General features: G+C 44.6%; 1 protein-coding gene across 1 annotated transcript in view; it reads right to left on the bottom strand.

Moving 5' to 3' along the window:
- Nucleotides 1–348: 348 nt before the first annotated feature.
- The window catches only part of RAP1A (RAP1A, member of RAS oncogene family), a 22285-nt gene continuing 10639 nt past the window's right edge, over nucleotides 349–11994 (bottom strand). The window contains exons 5-8 of the mRNA XM_009888434.1: nucleotides 11713–11853; nucleotides 6582–6725; nucleotides 3170–3285; nucleotides 349–1072 (exon numbers count right to left, since the gene is read on the bottom strand). Of these exons, the coding sequence (XP_009886736.1) occupies nucleotides 3199–3285; nucleotides 6582–6725; nucleotides 11713–11853 (372 nt within the window). The 3' untranslated portion in view covers nucleotides 349–1072; nucleotides 3170–3198. The remainder of the gene's footprint in view (nucleotides 1073–3169; nucleotides 3286–6581; nucleotides 6726–11712; nucleotides 11854–11994) is intronic.

Genomic DNA, 11994 nt, shown 5'->3' with positions numbered 1-11994 from the left:
ACCCGGGGTCAAAGTAAAAGTCAGACCTTGATACACTATTAAACCAAATTTGTACATATAAAAATAATTGTACAGAGGAAGTATTTTCAGCAGAATACAATCTTTAAACATTCAAAAGAATATACAAAACTAATTAAAAGTAGCCTTCTGTACTTCAGGGTGTGGTATCATTAAATACATCCAACACGGAGCGTGTGTGAAGACATCGCATCAGCATAACGACATACTGGTGGTATTGGTTATAACAAAATACTTCATCTACCAGAATGGAAGAGGAATTCACAAAAAAAAAAAAAAAAAGGATAAAAACCAAAGCCTGAAAACCATAACAAAAACACAGAAACAAAATGAAAATGTACTAAAATTTAATCATTCATAAAAGCTGTAATTTAATCTGTGACAGTAAAACACAAGAAGCAATATTAGAGTTGGTTTAGTATATTATATATTTTTGCTTTTAAAGCCATAGAAATCAGTTATCCCAGTTTTTTTCCTATAAAAGACCCATTTTTCCAAAGCATTATGCACAAACATTTTTAATTAGAATACAATGGTAGAATGAAAATAATGATATTCTGTAACTTTTAAATATAAAATGAAGTCAATGACTCAAAAAAGTTATTTGTTGCAGTGAGTTCAAGGGAAATTTCAGGTAATATATATCTATAGTTATAGATATAAAATATAATGGTGGAATATTCTTAGTGCTTGATGGGGAGAAATTATGATAAAAGGGTCAATATGAAATTTTAATTATAGTAGCAATATCTAACATTTGAAATGCATCCATGCTCCTTTGTATAATCATACGCTAGAGTCAATTAGATTTATTTTCACATCTGTTAACTGCTATTGCAAAGGAGGAGTATTCTTGTCTTAAATTTCCAAGAGATATACACAGAGCAATTTCTTTTTCCAGGGACTGTGTGCAAACCATTTTAAGATCTAAATTCTTCTCAGAGTATATAAAAACAGGAGAAGCTTCTTCAGATATGTTATTAATTTCCATAAGGTTTTGAAGTCGGGAATGCTGGCACTTTCCATGTAGGCAACAGTTCTTCATTCCTGCAATCTAGAAAAAGGAGAAAAAAAAAAAAAAAAAAGAGATGATGGAGGGATGCTTCTCATCCTGCCCACGAGACGAATGCTCTCCAAAGGCCCGAGAGCTTCCCCAGACGAGGGCCCGCACCCAGCCTGGTGGAAACGGGCAGCCCTTCAGCTTATCTCCCACCAGCACTGGGGTTTGTTCCTACCGTCCTCGAGTTCGGAGGTACAGCAAGAAAAGAGACTCTGGAAACCGTAACTCTAAGAAACAAGTTCTGGGTTTATCCTGACCGCAGCAGGGCAAGGACAGCGGCCACCACCCTGTCGCTCCGCGGTGATAACGCCAGTGCCCAACTCCTCCTGCCCGTCCAACTCCTCTGCTTCACCAGACAGGCAGCCTTCAAGTGGGTTTTGAATTTGGCAATGGATGAACAATTTATGGGAGAGGGATTTCATCTTTTATATCTCTGAGATGCTCTTAAAGTCTAATCAGCTGGAGACCTCCCCGAGCCCGATTCCAGCTGTAACAACAGGCAACGAACTGGGAAGAGGTTTACAAAGAATGGGGGAGACACTGTGAAGTATTTTGACCATCTAGAGCAGATTTGGGGGCATGGGCAGAAGTCAACGTTATGAGAAGTCTCATCAGTAACTGACTGAATGCAGAAACTCCTTCAGCAGCAGCTGCTGTCTCAGCGCCACGCGGCTGCTGACGCCGGGCTCTGCAGCGCGGGACCCCGGGCAGGAGGGCGAGGGCAGAGCCACGCCGACCCGGCAGGGAGCACGTCCTCCGTGAAGTCACCCTGGCTGACACCACGCTACCGGAATTCAGATATATCACCTGAGGAACAGGAAAAGCCACTTGAGATGTACTCTTCGATTTCTTTTCCTAAAGCCACCGTTTCCCACAACCCTAAGCTATCATTTTGTGGTGTTCAAAGCTCAGGGTAAGGGACTCATCACTCAGTAAAGGACAAGTCATTAGAAGCCAGGTTAACTGCATAGCTCCACTTATCCTACTCGGTCACACCTAGGCTGCATACGTGGCCATCTGCAGCACGAAGGTCAGACCTGGCAGAAGGCAGAGAGACACCTGTCTTCAGGAATTCATCCCTGAGACCCTGCTATGACCAGGAGTTTGTTTCAAACTGTGTAGGACAAGGGCACCTGAGTTGCTTTGCCCACTCCACCGCGCCTATTTATGATGCTAAAGAACAGAACACAGAGCTTCTGGTGGGTCACAGAAAGGATGAGAAGTTGGCAGCCTCTGCAGCCGCGGATCACGCAGGCAGCCGGCGACCCTGCCCTGCCGCGCTCACAGCCTGACCGTGCTGTGTGCTACAACCACCGTGCGGGACAATCTGCTTGCTTTGTGACCGTTTCTTACTTCCTAGCGTTGAGAGGGGCCATTTACGCCCCAGCCTCCCTGTCTCGGCAGAGTGCCACGCGGCACACTCGTGTGTGACACGCCAACGGCTCACGGGGCAGCCCAGGTGGTATTTCTGTCCAAAACCTGAAGTTACAGAAATGCTGTTTTCTTTCAGGAGTGCGACAGGACGGCTGTAAGCACACAGAGTACCCTGCCAAGATACACAGGAAGCTTATTTATAGCTATGTCCAACCTTGGGGTGGTTTTTTGTTTTCATTTTTGTTTTGGGTTTTTTTTCTGGTGGGCAGCTTTTTATTTCTGTGACATTGAAATCCATGTCCCACCCAAACCAATTTGCAGTTGTCCCAACAGCACCTAGGACTGAGACAGCAGCTGCAACAGTAACATGAATTACACAGATGCTACCAAATTTCAGAAGAGGATAAAAAGGAAGTAAAACTGAGCCGTGGTGGCCCAGAGCACGGTGTCGCAAGACAGAGAGAGAACCTGCAAGAGTAAAAGGGAAGCTCCTGCTCTGTCACACTCATCAACCCCAGCAAAAGGAGAAGGGAGTGAAGCAGATATTTCTCTGCCAGGTCAGTCAGTAGAACTGACTTTTTTTAAGAAGTCCAACAAATGCAGAATTTTGTATTTGGGAGCAGACAGAAGGAAGAGGAGTGGAGGGAAGGGGAGCGAGTCCTCTGTTGGGAGCAGCTCATGGTCCTGAGCTGTGGGTGGAATTCAGACGCCTCTTACCTGGCTCAGAGCTGCTGCACGATGGGAGTCTAAAGCAGCAGACATGTTTTCTTTTTAGGCTTCTTCTTTTCCACTGGTGTTTTTCTATTTATCTGTCTGACCAGGTCATAAAAGATCTGAAAATGAAAAAAACACAAACTGAAAAATCAAAGTGATAAACCACTATGCCAGTGTCAAAAGTCAGGCAGGTCGGCAAGCTGATACTCTTTCCTGGGGGCTGCAGTCTCAGAAATTCAGTTAAACTGCTTGCATTTGCTTAAACGTGTTTCTCAAGCAACTGCTTATGGCACAAGAGAGCGCAGAGCTCACAGCAGTGTGCAGAACATACGGGAGCTGTAAACTCACACCCTGCGGCACACAGCTTTCTCCTTCAGGTCGCATATGACCAAAGGCTTCAGAAGAGGACAGCAATGAAACGGCAGCAAACCCCGAGCTTTAGGAATGTGGGAGAAAACTGGGGCATGACAAAAGGTTTCTTAAGACCGGAGTAATATCCTTAAGGATCATCTTCCCCCGGTGGTCCCTGGGCTGGCGAGTGTCTCTGGGGAGCAGTGCTGCACCGGCAGCGGCGTATCCTCACCGCAGGGAAAGGCATCCCTTTCCCTGGGCTTTCACCTTCACAAGGGGTCTTCATCCACCCACTGCACAGGACGCACTGTTAATCTTCCTTTTTGCCAAGCGCATTCAAGCTTTTTGCTTGGCCTCATCATTTGAGTTTATTAATAAAATTAGCAAGGAGAAGCAAAACATCTGCCCTGAACTTGGACATTTCCAGAAGGAGACGATTACAGGGGCCTCTTTCAGCTTCAGAGACGGGTTTCTTGTGAACGCTTCTGCTGTGAGTTGTTTTCCCAGCAATACTCAACCCATTTATAGCAAAATGAGCTTTGCAAAAATGCTTGGAGCCGGGTCATGGTATTGAGGAGAAATATTTAAACCTTCAGAAGGCTCCACCCTTGTCCTTGTTTACTTTGTTCCTTCCTGGTGTGGCTGACAGCTCACAAATTCTTGTTGATTCCAAGGAAATTCAGAAGACAAAGAACCAGTTTATAAAACAGTGCAACTGGAAATTTAAGATTTTCCAGCTATTACCTACATGAAAAAGCACTAGTGCATAGTTAAATAGTTCCAAATGAAATGAACGTGATGGTGGCTTTATTAAGGTCTCATGTAAAATATTTTATAACAGCATTTGAGTTGCTCATGCTGCTCCCTTACTAAGCTTATTGCCAGTTTTCTCCTCTCAGCCTCAGGCAAAAGCAGTAGTTCGTACTCTCTAACGGGCAGAGCCAAGGCGTTCAGAAGTGGACAGATGAGATATAAAGATAAAGTTTCTGCAGAAGCCAATTAACAAGTGGCATCTTCTATGCTGATGCAAACCAGCTTTCAGTATTTAAGCCTTTATAAACAAGAGCCAAGATGATTTGAACGTGATTAGAAAGTGCAGGAGTCTGAATTTCTGAAGGCACCAACCATCTTTGCTCTGCCAAACGAGATCCTTGAATGCTCTGAGATAGACCCCTCTCGCCTTCCCAAGGCTAAGGTAGGGGGAAAATCCATCCGAAAAAAATCTAAAGTTAGATCATTTAAGTGCTAGCACTGCTGTGAGTATGGAAGTGAAGTCTGCAGCAAGGTTTTGGGAATGCCACTATCCCTAAGAAAAGTCAGTGCGGTGCAAGAGCATCACGCAGGTCACCAGGAAGACATCTGAAGCGCTGCTACAGAGACTGACGCTCACCTGTATTAAACGCTCACCATCTGTATGAAAGGTTTGGTTCGCTTTCAGCAAATGCATATAGAAATTTATCATACTTTAGCCCAGATTTTTAACAAAGTTATAAAGTCCAAAAGTAGCTAAAAAAACCACAAACCCTGAATAATGTAAATGCTTCTGCAGTCTGTGAGCCAGCAGAACAAAAAATTAACCAGTACAGTAAGTTGCTTGACTCACGGTATTTCTTCTCTTTGATTTCCTCAGCTTTTATGCTTTTCATATCCAGACAATATAAACTGGCAGAAAACCATAAAATTAACATCACAATAAAACCAGAAACTGATATTCCAGATGATAATTTTCTTCTCTATGATCTGAGTCTCACTGGAGGCAGCAGACAGGACAGGGAAATACAGAGACACGGGATTCACATCTTAAGGATGACTGTATGTAAAGCATGGGCGTGCATTCGCCCCAGGACAGTTCAGTGTTCTGCCTACCAGAGAATCCCCTCTCCTGCACAGCCCTCAGCAGAGCTTTACGGCAGCTTTGGCTAATGAGAGGTCAGTCTCTGCCACAAACTGTGGAAATACAAATAAACCAGAATTTGTTACACTCCGTGGTGATCAGTTTGATGCCCGAGCCACTAGATGCTTGCTTAACAGCCGCAGTTTTACTACAGCTCAGACACAAACACAAAAAATATCCCTTCTGGCAGGAGTCTAGCTCAGCGAGCTATATTTACCGGGTTAGATTAGTGCACACTACAGCTAGGCTAATCCCAGCCACAGAAGCTGCAATTCATGCAGCCTGGAGCTCCCTTCCCTTCCCACCGGGTGATGCCGTGCCGCGCACGTCCCACGAGCTGCCAAATTAACGCTGGGTCCGGTCCAAGATCCTACTGCTCCTGCTTATCACACAGCCTCCTAAACGGCCCCGGTTATCTCCTGGCACCACACCAGCTATGCTCAACAGGGTCACCTTAGCTTTTGTGGCTGCAAACCTGGTCTCTGTCACAGTCAGATAATTTACAGCAGAGAATAAAAATTTGGTGCCTGATGTCAAGCAGAAGCTCCCACCGCACAATGACAGTACCTCAGGCAGCAGCAAAAGGTACACTGACTGCAAAGGTGTTTCTCATTCAGACATGGGGAACTGCTGCTTAGACAGATATATGTTTGGACACGGTCTCAGTAAATTAGTGGCGTACCAGAGGAGGACTGTGATGGGATGTCTGCTTGAGCAGCCAGACGTAACAGGAATGTGAAAAGCACTTTCAAAAACAACAGCCAACACTGCGCAACATGACATGTAATACAATGGGGCATAATCCACACTCTGAATAGCAGCAGCAGTTATCTTGAAAAAGTATACTTTCCAGATAAAGTTTATCTAAGCTAAGAGTCACCCAGTTATCTGGGCTTACTCGGGACCCTCTGCTGTTCACGTCCTCTGACACAGGCCTTAGGAACCACTTACCTGGAGATGTCAGCCACCCTTTACAGAGAAAAAGGAGCAGATCTCCTTAAAACAAACAGAAAGCAATAGCTAAATACACTGCGTCACAAGCCTTTCTTAGGCTGATACTTCAGAATCATCCTGAATCTTCCCCATTAAGAACTATATGAAGGCTCACATGCTGGTTTAATGTGGCGTTCATGCAGAAGTAGGAAAGACAAGGGAACAGCTGATAGTTACCTCATTAACGTTGATTTTAGACTTTGCAGACGATTCTAGAAAGGCACAGTTACACCACTGTCTTGCTAAGTTTTGACCCTGTTCTTTGCCAACTACACGTTCTTCCTCCAGGTCACATTTATTGCCAACCAGAATCATTGGAACCTGGAGAGGAGACAAGCAAGAACAAGAGATGCATCAGCAAATTAACAACAGGGACTGTAATGCTATGGTTTACAAAGACATGGCGGGGGAGGAAGGGGAAAGACAATATAGACAGTATGAAAAACAATAAAAATCAGAAGTTCAGCAGAGCCCCCAGACTAGACTGCAATTTAGATGCCTGCTGGGAGAGGGCTGAAGAAAGTCCATACTCTAGACACCCTGGTTCACCAAGAATTAAACACATGGAAGACACCTTAAGACCAAGTGGTAATATCTCAGCACCATCTTAAGTTAGTAAAGTTAGTAAAAGTTAGTAAAGTTGGGTCTCTACATCCAACACCGTTCTAGTTAAAAACTTAGTTTACCAACGCATTTTAGGACTCACATGTGACAGTAGGCTAACAGCCTGTTTTAGACAGCAGAACATACAGCACGTGTTTTAAGACATGTTACATGTTTCAGCCCCTTTGACCTGTCCTGTCAACCTGTTCTCAAGCCACACAACAATAAATGGAAGCACCTTTGAAAAGCACTGCCCTGGACATGGAATAAAAAGGAATAGTCCTGTGCAGCCAAGTATTCCCACAGCCCTGTGCACAAGACCACCTGCCTTTCTCATCGCAATGCAATATCGTACTGCCGACATGTTTTGCATACACACAGAAAAGCGGATGTTCACTACAAAAGGCACAAACACTGCGCTCGATATTTATGAGATCAGAATAATTAAATTTCCAACTAGTCACCATTTAGCAGCTCAGCTCCTGAAAGGACATCACTTCCAATAAATAATCTCACACGATATTAAAATAAACATTTGATACGTGTTCAAAAGATTCATCCTGCACCCATGACGCAAATACAGGCAAATAATTTGTTCAAGACAATGATGAAAGGGCATCTGCCCTCTCCTTAAGCTCTTGGCTTTCTGAAGTCCCTGGGTGAGTCACCTTCTCGCTCCTTCATGAGGAAGAAAGCGCCTTGGGGAAACCATGTTCCTTGTGACATTTCCTACACAAAACCAGAGAAATCTAACACCGTAGGAAAACGACCTTGGCTGGAGCAACTGTTTATTGCTGATGTGTTTGCAGGAGGCTGCACGGAAAGGAGGGTCCCTCGGCTTGCCCAGCCCTCCCACAAACGGCATGAAGGCCCCCAGAAAGGACAGGTCTCCTGCTCAGCCATAGCTCACCGGTTCCTCACCGGGGCTGCGATTGTGTTTGCTTGGCACAGTGTGGAGAGCCAAGTGCAGTCTGCACTCATTAAGTTATAAATCCATTTGTCTCAGAAAGTATCAGAGGAAGCGCTGGTGAGCGTAAGCAGCAGGAGACTTGCTCTCATCAGTTGTGGTTAGATATTGAGTTAAAACTCTTTCAGGGGAAAGAAATTGGGCAAAAAGATAGAACAACAAAAAATACTGTGACATCTCAGAATAACATCCTGATATGCGATTCCAGGCGGCTTTCTCCGCTTCTCAGGCAGTCTCTACCATGGCTGCAGCCCACCAAGATGTCACAAATAGGTAAAAAAGACCTTAAGCAAGTGAACAAAAACCACCTAAAGCCTCCCCCAAAACCCCGTACCAACCAAACCGACCTACCCTCAGGTGCCATTTCCATAGCTACAAGAGGGTGAGATTGCAGCGCAGCCCCAGCCACTGCCCGCCCCCCCGCAGGACCCTTCCCCGGGGCACCCAGCCCAGCGCCGCCGGGCGCCCCAGCCCCAGCCCACACGCTGCCACCGCCGACTGGCGACAGGGACGCCCCTCAGGACTTTCGACGCCCCAGAATCGTGGGTCACGTATCATTTGCAAGTTTGCTTTTGCAACCTGCATCCCGCATCGATGGGAGGGGATGACACAGCCAGAGCTAAGGTGGATGTTGGAAGGCGAGACGGCGGCGGGGCTGCAGGACGCACTGCAGTGCTCGGTGTGCACGCAGCAGCGGCAGCATCCTGTTTCCCGTGCGCTATGTAAAAGTAGAAAACACCTAAAGAACTGCTGATAATGGGTGTGCACCCTGCTCCATTTCCTGAAGCATTTCGTTCTTTGAACAGAAAATGAGTACTTTCCAGCTGGAAAGTAAATCATCATCCACTTCCTTTGGTAATTTACAATACGCTGTACGTTTTTAATCTACTTCAATGTTAGTATTTGTAGTCTCTTCCCGATTCAACTACATTCAAGATTAATTTTTGTATTTAAAACTCACAGCCATACTGATTAGGAAATGATCCCATTTTTATTTTTGAAAAATAAGTTTTGCTTATTACATCAGAAACTTGAAGTAACAATGCCGATGAGGCAAATTCTAAAAAGCTCCTGTCACATCAGAGATAGTTACAGCTATATCAGCTTAATCCCAGTTTTCTAGATAGTTAAATTTTCTCATACCAAAACATGAAAATGTGTTTTGAACAGGTTCCGCAAAAAAATAAAGTATATTAAGATGTGAAATAATAGGAAAAAAAGGTGATACATGGGTAAACAGTATAGGTTTGAAAGACACGAAGGTTATAAAGTATAAGGTTATTTCAAAAGGTAGTCATTGTTTATCATAGAGCCAAACCCAGACTTTGATAAACAACTAGCTTTTGATCATTTACTATTTCATGTAGAAGACGAGTTTAAACTTTGTTAGACATACAAAATTTAATGGTTTAAGTATTGGGATTTTAAAAGACACATTCTGAAACTAAATACAGGAAGGAGCGCGTTTTCCTAACTCAGCAGAGCATGGCTTAAATGTTCAAAAGGTTCTCAAGCTTGGATTCAACAAGTAACATCCCCCTAACACAAAATAAATAAGTGCATTTTAATAATTAAATCAAATCACTGAAGTAAAAATGAAAGCAACAATCTCTATTGTCCGATGAACTTGACCAGCTTACGGTGCACATTCCCCTCCCGCGAGCGCAGTGAACACAGCGCTGGGCTCCGACCGCAGCTAATAAAGGACTCAGGTTACCAGGGATTTCTGCAAGCATAATCCCTACCTAAATGAAAATCAGTTTTGCATAAAGAGAAGTTCAGCTTGTTAAACCAAGGAGGGAACCAAAGCCGTTCAAAACAAGGTAATTGGGACACGCAACACTGAAGATGCGGGAGAAAGCAGCCGAGCTGTGGGCTGCGCGCATCCCACCTCACTGCACAAACTGCATCCTCCTGAACGGCGGTTTAAATACAATGCACGCGGCTTACCGGGATTTGGCCTAAATACGTGTCCCGGCCCTGCTCACCGCTCCCCAGGGCTCCCCAGCCGTGCTGTAGGGAGAGAAGGGCCGGGAGCGAGCGGCTGCTGCTCCCCAACCCCTCGGGGACTGGAAAGCGGCTGACACCAACCGAAAGCCATCAACATCAAAGGCAGCAGCTACTTTTAAGTTGTCAGTGGAAAAATAGGCAATCTTTTTCACGCTCCTCAGGGCAAACCCTTGAATACATTACCAACTGTTAGGCAAAAAAAAAATTAATTTCAGCTTCTTCTGGAGGAAGTCTACACAGAGAGAGAGTTCCCACGTCTCCACCAGCCACACGGCTACCACGGCAAAAGCCGCCGGCAACCTCACCTACATCATATGTTGAGAAATTAAAAGCTCACCAAGGAGTTCCAGTTACAGGAGTTGGGGCCTGAACTGGAAATACAGTAGATAGGTTTCTTCTGTCAAACAGGGCTGAATGCAAACTGTCTTAATGTCATTTTTCCTTACTGTAAAAAGGGATTTAAACAACCAAAATTACAACCTTGCGTCACTAGCTAAGACTCTTTCAGTCTTGTAATGATTTCATACATACAACTGCATGATCTCCTTCGGGTTGCAGATTTTGTCAAGTGCCAGAAGGAACAAAGCAAACTGCGCGAGTTGCCCAGCCTGGGAGGGGAGGGCGAGGGTGGGCTGCGGGGTGCCACTGCCGCTCACGGGGACGGGCACCCGCAGAGCACAGCTGAGCCCCCCTGCTCACACACGCACCTTGGGAGCCACAGACCCTTAAACATCCTCTTTTCCCTCAGAAAAGGATAAGCCTGTTTTCATACGATAACCTAAAATTCTGTAAAAGTTTTCGTTTTGATGGATTTGAGTGCAGCCGAGCGCCCAAACCAAGAGACTCCGCGCAGCTACAGCAAGGGAATCTCCACTTCGCGCTGCAAGAGCCAGGGCTCCGTCATCTAATGAACAGGTCCTGCAGCTGGAGCAGAGGCGACTGAACAGGCTCTCATCCCACCTCCCCAGCCCTTCCCGATACAGAGAAATGAAAATAAAGGAACATCCAGCAATTTAAAAATGAAAGAAAAGGGAAAAAAAAAGAAAAAAGAAAAAAGCTAATGACACTTAAATTACAAGGCACAGTCTGGTCAATAATCGGAACACATCCTTTCTATTTGCAGTTCAAGTTCATCAACTTGGATTATGACCCGTACGCACGTGAACGGCGCAGAGGGCACAGCGTCCAGCACTGCCCTGCGCCAGGACTCGAGAGACTTCACAGCCGACCTTCAGGAAACGTCACGGCTTTGTACTTGTTTCGACTTCATACATTTGGGAAAAGGAATGTTAGTCTCCATTGAAAGACAGCTGGAGAGCTACTAAGAACATCGTTATTGGGGAGTTTGACTATTATTTTTCCTTAACTTTGAGGGAAATAAAGTACCACTAAAGCGCAGCAAAAGAAGAAAATGCAAATACTGGAAAGGAGTTGAAAGGAAAGAGGGAAAAACAAACAAGTTGTTTTTTCAATCAACTCCCACCATTTCCAATGACTGCGAGCCTTCCAGTACATTTGAAAATTTGGCTTCATTATGCCCCTTAGTAGGTGTTGGACCTCAAATAACAACACTGAAAATAACTAACAACGCCAAGGAAACCTACTTCAACACAAAACTTTGCTATACAGCAAAGAATATTCTTAGAAAGAAATTCTGCTCACAAATTCCTGTACACCTAGTTACAAAGACATTTTAAACATTTTCAAAACAAAAAGTACTCTACTTACATCTTCAGTGTCCTTAACCCGTAAAATCTGTTCCCGCAGGTCCTGTAAGTCGTTAAACGTGGACTGTGCTGTTATAGAATATACTAGTGCAAACCCTTGACCATTCTTCATATAGAGATCCCTCATTGCTGTAAATTGCTCCTGTAATCAAATATTTTAAAAAGTAATTAGCTTGCAGATGCAGCTAATGAACATTTACAAATGAATACTTTTATTGTAATGGAGACAAGAATATAGTACCATACAGCATGCATTTACATTTTTACCCCTTACAGAAATCCA

Source organism: Charadrius vociferus, unplaced genomic scaffold (genome assembly GCF_000708025.1).
Source record: "Charadrius vociferus isolate BGI_N301 unplaced genomic scaffold, ASM70802v2 scaffold1077, whole genome shotgun sequence".
NCBI lineage: Eukaryota > Metazoa > Chordata > Aves > Charadriiformes > Charadriidae > Charadrius > Charadrius vociferus.
Note: the sequence above shows the minus strand (reverse complement) of the source record. Positions and strands in the feature narration are given on the sequence as shown.